The following is a 13,442-nucleotide window of genomic DNA, read 5'->3' on the forward strand; positions in this document are numbered from 1 at the left end:
CTGATGGTCCTTCAGGGGAGGTGGACAGTACGTTCTAATGTATTCTCCTTCTTGGGAATTAGCAATGGTAAGGTAGAGAATGTCAGGGGTGGGGAATGGTAATCCAACCAGAAACAAATATAAACACAGGGAAGACAGCATATCTACTTTTTAGTATTGCTGTGGAGATCAAATAAGATAACACATGTAAAACATTTAACATAGTGCTTGGCCCATGGTAAAAATTCAATAAATGGTAGCTATTATTATTATTATTATTATTATTATTATTATGTGTATATGTATTTTAAATTATTTCTTTATTTTTGGCTGCGTTGGGTCTTCGTTGCGGTGCGTGGGCTTCTCATTGCGGTGGCTTCTCTTGTTGCTAGAGCACAGGCTCTAGGCACGCGGGTTTCAGTAGTTTTAGCACGTGGGCTCAGTAGTTGTGGCTCGCAGGCCTAGTTGCTCCGCAGCATGTGGGATCTTCCCAGACCAGGGATCGAACCCATGTCCCCTGCATTGGCAGGCGGATTCTTAACCACTGCGCCACCAGGGAAGTCCCAGCTATTATTATAATCCATCCAAAAGTAAAGTAGAATGCTTGTGGCATTTTTCAAATTCTTAAGAGTACTATGTGGCAGAAGGCTTGTCCCTCACTCTGTCACAGACATGGCACTGACCCGGCACGATCTATCCTACCCTTCAGAGGGTACCTTATAAGACTAACCCAACCATCCATTTTAGCCTCTTTATCTTCAAGTCATATTTTTTGCTCTGCCTGATCCACTCCACGTGACGCTTATGTAAAAAAATGATGGAAGGAGCCTGATTACCAGGAGTGGTGTTTTCTCTTTTTCCACACATGGTGAATGACTGAAGGATTCTTGAGCTCCCCTGCTCTGGATCTGGGGAGCCACTGTAGTGTCCTTCTCAGCCAAATGGCCATGAAAGTCTGTGGCCATAATCCGGTAAACAAACCTGATGACCTGGTGAGTAAGCCTGATCTTGTTCATTTCAAAACAAGGGTCGGCTATTTTGCCCTTGTATGGGGAAACTAGACTTCCCAACCTTCTGCGACCATCCTGATTTGTTGGGTTTGGGCTGAGTTACAGGGGTGGAAGTTACGTAGGTGGGAGACATACAGACAGCAGTGTGTCCAGTGTCCCCTCCACCAACCCTGGGATGCCCACCTGTAGTCTGAATGCATGTTAGCAAGATCCTACAAGACCCAGGGCTCCACACGGTTTGGCCACTCCATGTATGTTTATGGCTCCTCCAACTGTAAGTGCAGGGTAGGCAAAAGAGCTCAGAGGTTGTCAGTGCCGAAACTGGGGTGACATTTTATTTCCTGGACCTGATGATCCATCATAAAAGATATATAGATAAAATTAAAACTTAAAAGAATTTTTTTTTCTCTGAATGGTTAAGCTGTACCTACTTTGCATCATCGTTAAAGATCAACGTCAGGCCAGCCAAACATTGTTTTCCTAACCTTCCTGGCTGATTCTACTTTCAGTTGAGGAAACTGAATCTTTTAGTTTTCCTGTTCTCTGGGCCAAATGGTCAAGGTGACGACTTCCTGACTTCTTGGTCTTTTTGTGTTTTCATTGTATTTTCAACACTCTGAAATGTTTTCACGGAGGTCTTTGAATCCTAGTAATCCAGTATTTTTTCCTTTTGTTTTCCCCACACCGTATACTCAGCAGCTCTCGCAGAAGCCCTGATTGCTAACGCTAGATGCAGTCTCAGGAGTCACTTAGTTCAATCCTTGCCCTTTAGCTTGAGAAGGAAGGGAGAGACCTTGACATTCACAGGGCACATACTACTTGCCAGGCCCAGAGCGTAAGTGTGGCATTCTGCGTAATTAGCCTTCTTAAACCTTACCACGGCCCTTTGAGATGGATGTCTTTATCCTCATTTTTTAGACAAGGAGACTCAAGACCAGAGCAATCAAGTGACGTATGAACGATCACACAGCTGAGACTCAAACCAGCTTTAGAAAACAAGCCTGGGGCTCTCCTGTCCCCCACCCTGGTCCTGCACCCGCCAGTCAGGACAAGCATTAGTTGGAAGTGGGCTGAAGGCAAGGTAGGCTCCAGGGCAGATGTGACACAGGGAGTTTAACTGAAGGCAAAATTCTGGCAATTGTTATTAATATTTTATAGCTTTAATAAAGAAATTAGTGGCAGACTATAACATGCCATTGGACTAAGATGGATTATGAAAGCTTTTCAGCAGATAAAATGGGGGCAAATGGTTAACATTTTCAAAAGAACAGGGAGTATCCTTTCTAAACAGGAAGAACTGGCTTGAATTCAAAGCAGTTATGTAACTCCTGACTTCTGTCAAGGCCCTCTCTTAGGCAGATAAGTGATATTTTATTCATGATCCTTCCCTAATTTTTACATCCCTAATTTTTACATTTTTTACATCTACCTATGAATAAAATTGCTATCTTGCTGAACTGAAAACTAGTCAGCAGTTTTCCTTAGATAATTTCTTTATGTATAGATTATGTCTGCAGTATTAAAAAAGGCTTACAAATTTTTTTATAGAGGAGTATCTAATTCCTTAATTCTAAATCAAAAGGATACATAAAAACACTTGTTTGTGAGTTTCTCGTTTTGTGTGTGTAGAAAAGAGAGGTAGACATAGATGCTGAAAGACAGACAATGAAATGGAGGCAAGAAGATAGAATTCAACAGAGTGAGATGTATTAAGGAGCTGGACCTCGTTGTGGTTAAAGAAAATGGTACTCTGGAGCCGAGCTTGGATTCCACACCTAGAATGAACGGGCAGGGCTCTCCATAGAACATGTGCTTCACTCTGTGCATTGAGGCATTCAAAAGGTGTTTCCCTTTCATCGTCCACCACGCATTTATCAAGATCTTAGCACTGGTGCACCTGACTCCATTGGTAACTTGCAGAAGTAGAATGACACTGCTTGTCAAAATCAGGGTGTCTCCTGGAGGTTTTTATTGCCTTCAAGCTTAGCTGAGTTTTGCTAGGTGTGTTTGGCTGTACTAACGACTCTCTCTTATTATACTCTTAGAAGACAGGAGCATTGATAGGAACTGAGAGAAGTGGTAGGTCTGTCCCAGTTCTATTCAGAGAGGACCCCTTTAAACCAGCAAGTAGAGAAGTGACTCCATGTTAGTATTTTGCAGGCCTTCAAGTCCCATTCACCCAGGGATACTTGTCAAAAATGCAGATTCTTGGGGGAGGGAGGGGGATGGACTGGGAATCTGGGATCGGTAGTTGCAAACTATTACATTTAGAATGGATAAACAACAAGGTCCTGCTGTATAGCATAGGGAACTATATCCAATCTCCTGGGATAAACCATAATGGAAAAGAATATTTAAAAAAGGAAGGTATATATGTGTAAAACTAAGTCACTTTGTTGTAGCGCAGAGATGGGCACAACACTATGAATCAACTATACTTCAATTAAAAAATAAATAAGTAAATAAATAAATAAAAATGCAGATTCTTTCCAAATCAGAATCTCTGGGTCTGGGGCCCAGGAATATGCATTTTAAACAAACTGCCAGGTGTTTCTGGTACAAATTAGCACTTGGAAACCTCTGCCCACCACTACAGGAAGGGGGCTGGCACTCTTCATAAGTGGCGCCTCGTCTACATTCCTGCAAAGGGGTCCGTGTGTGCTGAGGGAGAGAGCAGTGGCGGAGGAAACGTGGGGACTGGTAAGCCATCAAAGGCCATTCTCTCTCTCATCTCACCCTGCTCAAAACCACTTTGGGGACAAGCAGCCCAGCTGAACTCATCTGGAAGAGCTTTCCAGTGAGCCTGAGGTTCCTAATAGCAGTGAGAACTGCCAGGAATTGAGGAGCTCCGCCAGGACGCCCCTCCTTCCCTCTGTTGTCTAGATTTAGAGATCACCTCTTAGAGAGCCAGCATCCCTGGCAGGAGTCCTATCTTAAAGACTAGAAGTTCGCGCCTTAATTATCTGTTAATTCTTTAAAAATGATTAGTTGACAACATTGCGAGAATAAGGACAGGTTACAGGGAAGGAAGGCACCTGAGGGAGGGCAGAAAGGGACATTAGTAGGGAGGTGGCAAGGCGGCATATCCTCTGCCACTCAAAGTCACCCTAGCTGTCAAGGTGCCCCATCCCACTGGTGCTGAAGGAGCACCTCTGCAGATGTGCAGAATGGTTTGCTCACGCTTCTCTGCATCACAGTCTGGGCCTTTGGGGAGGGGAGGGCTGGACAAGCAGGGCCTCGGTGGTGGGGCTCAGTCTGTCAGTAGCACCAGAGTGAGTCCTCTACCAGAGTCATCTTAAGGGCAGGGCAACAGGTTTTAATCCAGCAGGTGATCTGGGGAAATCACCTGATTTGACCAAAAGCCAAATTTTGTTAAGAAGAGATTCTTAACCACTATGGAGAGAATAGCAAACCTGCAGCTTTTCTAATTCAAATGTGGAGCTCCCCCCCCACCCCCACCCCCGTTTCTTGAAACAAGTTTTTGTCTTATGGTAAACAAGACGGGGTATCTGAGTCATTGACAGTCCAGGGAAAGGGCAGTGATGAGAGGATGGGCCCTGGAGCCAGACCACTGGGGAGTGAATCCTGGCTCCACTGCTTCCTACCTGTGTGACCTTGGGCTAGTTATTTCACCTCTCTGTGCCTCAGTTTCCTCATCTGTAAAATGAGGATTCAAGTAGTGCTTTCCACATAGCATTATAGTGAGGATTAAGTGAAACAGAGTTTGCCAAGCACTTAGAACTCAGCAAGTCCCTTATGCATATTTGCTGCTCTTATTTTTCTTAGTCTCTCTGCCTAAGGCTGCTTCACAACAAAGACCAAAAGAGGGGTCTTAGAGTTGAAGGGGAACAGAAACCTTGTGTCATCTGTACGGCTGATGTTCTTTCAAGATCAACAGTGGCTCTTTTGACTGAACTGCAGTCTTCTCTCCTCCCACAAATCCTGCTGAGGGCACTGCTGGGCCACAGTCCAAGCATCTTCTGTTGGGGCAGCAGGTTCTCAGGTCCTCTTTTAAGAGCCTTTTAAGGGAAAAGGAGGTGGGATGGCAGATGAATCAACCTCCTATTTTGTACAGTTCAGCTAACAGGGCAAATAATGTACACCAAATTATTACTGGTAGGGCTTCCCAGGACAAGACTGAAAATAAAATTCTGTTAGAGGGACAGTCCATTCAGGGTATAAAATGGAATTATCTTCACCAAGATTAAATCACACTTCCTGACTGTGACAGAGCGTTTCCAGGGAGAGTAAGCGCCATGCAGCCCTTAATGCCACTCGTTCATTGTTGCTCAGGACTCCTACCCCCACTGGCTGTCTAACCCCATTCAGCCTCCCCCGCCCGGCCCACTGCGGTTTGAGTCTTTGAAACAGAGAGCTGGGTGCGGAAACAAGACTAGGCTCCCTCTGGTCCGGGGAAATGTTGGCCATGGGAATTCTGGAGGGGAACTGGAGCCAGACACTCACACATGCTATAGATGCTAACTTTAAATTTGATGTTAATTATAATCAAGGATGTTTAAAATCCATGTTGTAATTCTAATAACTACCACTAACCCATCATTCTGGGTGGTCTCATCTGTATGACCCTGTTAGGAAATTTATTCATGAATTCAATAGTTATGTCCCGGGACTTCCCTGGTGGCGCAGCGGTTGGGAATCCGCCTGCCAGTGCAGGAGACACAGGTTCGAGCCTGGTCCGGGAAGATCCCACATGCCACGGAGCAGCTAAGCCCGTGCACCACAACTACTGAGCCTGCACTCTAGAGCCCATGAGCCACAACTACTGAAGCCCGCACGCCTAGAGCCCATGCTCCACAAGAGAAGCCACTGCAATGAGAAGCCCGCAAACCGCAATAAGTAAGTGTAAATAAATAAATAAATAAGCTCACAACTCAGCCAATGAAAAGCCACTATTCTTCGAACTCTTCCGATGGACTCTTTGTTTACTATCGCCCTTCCAGCTTCCTTTTCCCTTCTTTAAAAGAGTTCCCCTCTCCTTGTGTCCTGGCAGCAGGGATCTGCGCATAATTGACCATGGTTGCAGACCCTCAGATTGCAATTCTTTACTGATCCCAAGTAAACTCATTTTTGCTGGAGAAGTAACTGGCAGTCTATCTATTTATGGTCAACAGGTATTATAATGATGCTTGGCATTTTTCTCAGCACTTGGGCCTGGGAAGCTGAGTAAGCCATCAGGGAGCCCACAATCTGGCACTGTGGCACTGCATTCAGCCCCTGTCAAGCACTGTGCACAAAACGGGCACACAACAAAAGTCTTAGGGGAGCTGGCAGAAATCGCTGATTCACTGCTGGGTCTCTCTAGTTTTGGTCAGTTTAACATAACAAAATACCTCAGAAAAAACAATGGTTTTAAACACTGCCTCTACAAATACTGAACAAAACCCTTTTATAGTATGTCATTAGTTAAAAATTCCCCGCTCCAATACTGAGTCTTTAAAAACTAGGAAATGGCGGGATAAGCTTTAGTCTTTAAACAGAGAAAATAGTTTTCCATTGTTTTATGTAATCACTTACAAAACTAAAATATATGTTCACCATGGATATGCCCAATACTGCTCTGTTAAGAGGGGCACAGAGTGCTATGTCCAATTAATACAATCTATGGATATAAAAGGGTGAGAGAAGAACATCATGGACTGTTCTAAAGCCATAAAGTCGTTCTCCTTTCCTTCCCCTTCCACCTTGCAAAAGTATTCACTGATCTTTTCTTGTTTACTGTTTTCAGATCCTTGTTTTAAAACTGAAAAGTTCTATAACATCCTATAAAAACAGACTACAAGGAGAGAGCCTGTCCCAGGGATTGAATTCTCTCCATCCCACACAATAAAAGAATGCAATGAAAAAAACCCAAAGAAAATATAGTTTACAATACAAAAAACATCTAGCTTAGTATCCACCTAAGTACTTTTGTTAGACCTGTTCTTTGGAAAAACTGAAATAAGGCTTCATGTGCCTTATTATGTGAATGGTTGACATAATTATGCACGAGGCAGGAGAATCTGCAACATCATGGCATTCTTGACAGTGGCCCCCCAAAGCCCCCAACACATTGGCTTATTTCTTTTTCTGCCTTCCTTTTTCCTCCTCTCTCTTTCCCGTTAGTGGAAGGCAAATCTCTGTTATGCCATACCCTGCAGCTTTAACCTGCCAGAGGGCTCCTTCTCCGCTCTCTCCTGGGGGACTGGTCCAGCCCCTCTTACTGGCCAAGTTCATCTCTCTTTTGGCTCTGACTCTCTCAGGCTGGATTCCCATTGTTAACCCTCTAATCCTGCTGGGGAAGGGCCTCTGGCAGCACTGCCATTTAAATTCTTATTATTTTAACTTTAGAAAACAGCCCTCTTACCAGATACATTTCTCTCTTTCCCCCTTCTCACCCAAACCCTGCCAATTCTACTCCTAAAGCCTCTTAAATCTGGGCGCAGCTGTTGATCTCCACTACTTGGTGTGGGCCAACTCCCCTCTCACCTGGTTCACCTCCTCCCTGCTTTGCATGCCCCGCCCTCTCCTCCGTTTCACTCTCGTAGTGCTGCTACATGGCTTTCTCCTAAAATACAAATCTGACCCCGGGAGCAATTATCATCAGTGGCTTCCTGCTGCCCTCAAAATAAAGTCCAAATACCCTGAATTAAAAGTTCTTCCCTAAAACTCACTATCTGTACTGTTTTCCTTCATCATTGTGGTTTCAAGGCTCACCTGAAGTATTTTCTATGGTATTAGAGAAACTCATGAATATCGTTTAAGTTAATATAATAATAATAATAAATGTGAGGAATCAAGACATACATTTCTCATGTAATAATATACCTGTTTGTAGCCATGTATTGTACTTTGGTGACCCTTCAGGAACAACTAGTTTTGTAGTTCTAAAGTAGACTTGATTATCCCAAATGCTTTCTTTGCCCAAATTAATGAGTTGTGTAACACATATGCCAGGGTTAGAAAAGATATGGCCAGTGTGCTTACTGGAAATCAAAAGCTTTAGGACCAGTATTCCTTCCCACTTTTTTTTTTTTTTTTTTTTTAAGCAGTAGTGAGGAGGGGAAAAATGACCAAACTGGGGTCCAAAAAGAGAAGATAAGAGGGCAACAAAGACACATCAAGCCACTGAATGACTAATTCTACTTTAGGCTGGTCCTGGTCGAAGAATGACAGCTAACAGGTACTCATATTCTTTGTGAACAGTATCTCATTTCATTTTAGTCTCCACAGCCACAATAAGAGATGGGTAAGATGATTCATATTTTATAGGTGAGGAAATAGACTGGCAATATTTATTTTGCCTCCTATGGTAATCGCTGGTTAAGTATATACCACTTAGAGTTTTAAGGGCAAATACTCAACCTTCCTGTTTCCCTGGAGGGAAGGGAGTTTCCAGGTCCCAGGAAGGAGGAGTGAAGTTTCTGCTCAGTCTTCTCACTCAGCCCTTCCCTGGGGGGAGGGGTGGCCTACCCATCAGTGACGAGGTCAGGAGAACAGCTGAGGATGTGCAGCTCAGCCAGGCCCCCTGGGCTTTTTCACTCTCTTCTTTTCAGCTTGTCTGTCTTCAACATCTATCCTCTATACCTGGCTTGTGTGCTAAGTAGAGAGGCGGGCCTGTGGCCTAATTCAGCAGAGACGGAAACCCCTGGTGGCTGCATGTATTAGCCACATCCTCCAATCTGGCTTTCATCAGTTGATAAAGCTAATATTTTGATTTCTACTGTCTTATTTCTCAGTTGGTTGGGACCATAAGAGGGGAAGACAGAGGGCTATTAATTGGCTCCCTAAAAGCCAAATTACAGGCACATAATAGGCACTCAATAAATATTTGTTAAATGAATGAATGAATTTGTCCAAGGCCGCAAAGCTAATAAACCACAGAGACTTGAATCTATGTCTGACAGAAGAGCCCATGGTTTTCCAAAATTCCCACTTCCGTGCTTCTTGTAGAGTGTTCTATTTCCAGGCTTCAATTCATGCTTCAGCATGGCTGCCAGGAAACTGGAAACAAAGGCTGGTGTAGGCATTAACTACCTCAAAAACACATGTCTGCCTAAGGACTTAGCTGATAATCTGTTTGCCTACAGCAGTGACTAGGGCCGAGTTCAGCCTGTCTGCCTGTCGTCCGCTATACTGACTGAGCCCTCAGGTACATGAAGAGGGACCTGGAGGATGACAGAAGCAGTGCAGGTGGCACCAGCAGTGCGTGTAACAGACCAGGGAGGAGAAAGGCAGGCAGCCAAGCATGAAGCAGGATGTGCACAAAAGGGGCAGGGCAAGGGCCTGGGGACCAAGGGGAGAATGAGGCCCAGAGGGATTTCGGGGAATGGAGGATGGGAAGGAGGCAGGGGAAGGAAGAATGAACAGAAAAATCCCAGGAGAACACAAGGCCATAGAGACAGGAAATAAAAGTATGTCCAAACAAAGAGCATAAAGCGGAGGCAGATAAAAGAACAAGAGTAAATCACTAGCTATGAAAACAGCCACAAACTGATTTTCCATTTCATGTCAAGATGATGAAAAGTGAGGGCTGTCCTGTGTGCCAGCAGCCTTCAGGAACTAAGAAATAAAACACTCAGGTTGAAAATAGTTTGGGGAGCCAGAGGATGACAAGATTCCTCCTGCAGACAAAAGTGAAATTAAAGGAATGACCGCATCTTCTACCCCTTTTCCCCACCGATCCCCCTCCAGTCACAAAAGAGGGAGGAGCTGCTTGGCGGGCAACCACGTATGACCTCAGCGGGGACCCTGTTCTGACTGAGCTAATATGGTTGCTTTTTAAGAGAATCTGGTAGAACTCAGGATTGTGTGTTCACAAACACCATATAAAAAACAGGGTCATCGCTGCCTTCCAAGCATTTTTTTACAGTCCGTTTAAAGGCCGGACTTCGTCTTTTTTTCCCCTCACTAGAGCAGAGCACAAAGAATTCTCTGACACACTGCACCCACTGCAGATGAAAGTGCTTAAGTGTGAGTGAAAGCAACAATGTTTAGAGTGACATTTACTAGCTGCAAACAGTGAAATCAGAGAGCTCCAGTTCATGGAGATTAAATGTCAGGCTTTAAAACATTTAGCAGAGTATTCGCTATGGAAGTTTTTAAAATTTAGGATTTGGTTTTACGCTGCAAACAGCACTTAAGAGTTTTTAAAGCAAACAACTGAGTCATAAGCTGAATAAGAATATATATTTTGTACTGAAGATGAGACAAGTGTAGGACAGTCACAGAGTTTGACTCAACACTGCCAGAGGTGCTTGCTGGTCTTCACCTGTTCAGATGAATAAGAGAAAAGTGACAATCCCCACACTTCATGTTTTGGAAAATACAAGTCAAAATCCAGAAAACAGGAGTTTCTAGGCACATAATTTTCCACACTGGGCATGGACTTTACAAGCCCAAGCGTTTTTACATTACTGTTTCAGAATGAATGCTTTTTAATGCACCTATAAAAAGTCAGAGCAGAAAACAGATCCCCTTTTTCTTTTAAGAATATTTTCCATGGATAAATTTATGCATGATAAAATTGGCTATAAGTGCCAAATATAACATCCATTTGAACACGATTAAACAATAAAATCTCCAAATCTGACAATATCAGCAGTCCATCCTTCCTTCTTTCAAAAGAGCTGGTAAGCACCTTCTCTATTTTGCTTCTTGTGAGGTGCTGGACAGATACAAAGCCAATGAAAATGATTAACATTTCAAGCTTTGTTCTAAACACTTTATAAGCATTATATTATCCCCATTTTACAGATAAGAAAACTGGGGCTTCCAGAGGTTAAGGACTTTGCCCAAGACCATAGGATCACCAAGTCATGTAGGATTCAAACTCTAGCCACTGACTCCAAAGCCTGAGCAATTAACTTCTATTCAAGGAACTCTCAGTCTGGCAGAAACCACAGGCACGTGAACAAATAAAGATTAACGCAAGAATATGACACAACAAAGATATGAACAGAGACACAGAGTGAGTAATTCTGTCTCAGGTCTGGGACCCAAGGAGGAGACATTTAAGCTGGGTCTTGATGTATGAGGAGGAGTTTTTCAAGGTGAAAAAGGTAACAGTTACCCTAGGCATAGGGAGCTACACTACCCAAACATGGAGGGCTTGGCATGTCGATGGAATGTTCAGCATTCACGGTATATTTGAAGGGGGGTGACCATGGAGGCCAGCAAACAAGGATATTATAATAGTCTGGATGAAGATATAAAGGAAGGTTGGAGCAGGGGAAACAGAGGATGCCGTTGTTTGGACAGCAGAAGTGATGGCCTGTGACCCACTGGATGTGCACAGTGAGGGAGATGAATCCATAGTTTCTAGTTTTTTAAGACTACTGTAAAGACTGAGAATAAAGGAAGTAAGACAGATTGAGGAGCGGGGTTAGAGAAGAGGAAGATGGTACCTTGTTTAGTTTTAGAAAAGCTGAGTTACAGATACTTGAGGGATATCTGGGCATCCTCTCTACTACACTCTCTACTTTAATAAACACTGAGAGCCTCTTGTACCAAGTACCAAGGAAGTTAAAAGAGAACAAAACTGGGTCTTGCCTTTTCAGAGTTCATGTACTGTATAGTCTGGCTCTCAATGGTGGTCATATATTAGGGAACTAACAAGATCATTTCTGGTTGTTACAGTGACTGAGGGGTGCTACTTGCACTTAGTGGACAGGTGCCAGCGATACAGATATTCTGCAATATTTAGTCTGTTTTGTACAACAAAGCACTATCCTGTATCTCACTGGTCATCCATATGGGTGATAATCCATTTACAATTATCTGAGCTTAGAACCTAATTCTGTTTTACAAAGAAAAACAAAAATTTTTTTGCCTGTTTTATATATACACCGAATTTTTCCGAATAGAACTACCATGGAAACTGAAGGAAGACTGTTGTACTTTGTTTTGTTTGGACTTTTACCAAGAGTGTTCACTACTTAAGAAAATTACATCAGGAGTTGGGGGAGATGAAAAAGTTCTGGAGATGGAAGGTGGTGACAGTTACACAACAATGTGAATGTACTTAATGCCATAGAACTGTACACTTAAAAATGATGAAAATGATATACTTTATGTTACATATTTTAAAGTAAAATAACTTATAAATTGAAAAAAAATAAAGAGAAAAAGAAAAAGAATATTACATCATGGGCAGCAAACCTACTCATAGTTTTTGAAAAGTTACCGATGCAATGTGCCTCCACCAGTCTGCACTGTAGCTGTCCTAATCGTGCTACTCCCACATTCCAAATCTATCTACTTCACAGTGTCTCCTGGTGTGGTCATACCTGGAGATACTGTAAAACATGTAATTTGATTACAAATTACTTTCTTTTTCTTTCTACCTTTGATTGCAACTAGGGCATTATATTGTATTTTTGGAATTATGTGCTGCATAGGTGGGTTATATTAACTATGAATTTCATTTCAGGATAGGGAAGGGTGTGTTATATTTGTTATAAAAAGAATACATTAGTTTGAAAGGGTTGAGAATCACTAGTGAGAGAGACATATATAAACGGAACTAAAGTACAAGGAAAACCATGGCAGCACCTCAGAGAGGTAAAAGTACAAAGGAAGAACAAGGGGAAGAGATATAATTGGCCATGTAGGGTCTGGGAAGGCCCATGGAGTAAGTATGATGTGAGCAGGTGCTGACTGACATCCTCTGTTAGAAGAATTCCAAAGATATGGGGCTTGGTATCTGCCTCCAATGATGTCCATTCTTTCTGCCATGGCGTTGATTTTTATCAAGTTCTTTTCGATGTTCTTCCTGTATCTCCCCCACAATGGCCCTCGTTCTGGGAGGCCCCAGTGGGCAGAGCATGATGAATTCCTAGCCCATGCAGCATCTCTGCCAGAATCTGAAAACTGTGGTCTCTGTAATACTCTCTGGTTAATCTTCTCTTCTTTCGGCTAAATCTCCCTGCTTCCTCCAACTGTTTCTCATATAACTTGGTTTCATGTTCCCTTACTATCTGGGTCATTTTCCTCTGAACATGCTCCAATTTGTCAGTGGCCCTTTAAAAGTGTGGTGCCTAGAACTGAATGTGGTTTCCAGCTCTGAAATGTATAACTGTATTTCCTAATATCCCCCCAAAAGGGGAAAATGTTACTGCTCCACACAGTGAGATCAGGATGGGGGAGGGAACAGGGGAGATCTGTCTTAATCATCATTGTATTGCCAGTGTTGAAAATTTTTCCTTTTTTGTTTAAACAAGTTAAATCTGAATTTTTAATGGTCGCAAATAGAGTTCTGATCTCAAAGAGCTTTTTTTTTCTTCCTCGTTTGTTTTTGTTTTGAGGATACAATGAAAATGTGGGTTTGGCTAATAAACACTAAAAATTATTTTTATTTGCCAATAGCATCTGTTTACCACCATCCTATAGTCATTTCTTGTCTGCCAACGTCCCAAGTCAATCTAGCCAAGATTGGCAAGGGTGTCACCCTTTCCA

At 42.9% G+C, this 13,442-nt stretch overlaps 1 protein-coding gene across 3 annotated transcripts in view; it reads right to left on the reverse strand.

Moving 5' to 3' along the window:
• Positions 1–13,442, reverse strand: part of ALG14 (ALG14 UDP-N-acetylglucosaminyltransferase subunit) — a 109,375-nt gene that overhangs the window by 23,653 nt on the left and 72,280 nt on the right. Inside the window, exon 4 of one of the 3 annotated variants that reach the window (XM_036845754.1) lies at positions 4,846–5,008. The exons of the other annotated variants lie outside the window; for them this stretch is intronic. Coding sequence (XP_036701649.1) covers positions 4,846–5,008 — 163 coding nt within the window. The remainder of the gene's footprint in view (positions 1–4,845; positions 5,009–13,442) is intronic. 3 annotated transcript variants of the gene reach the window in all.

The sequence above is a fragment of the Balaenoptera musculus genome, chromosome 1, assembly GCF_009873245.2.
Source record: "Balaenoptera musculus isolate JJ_BM4_2016_0621 chromosome 1, mBalMus1.pri.v3, whole genome shotgun sequence".
Lineage (NCBI taxonomy): Eukaryota > Metazoa > Chordata > Mammalia > Artiodactyla > Balaenopteridae > Balaenoptera > Balaenoptera musculus.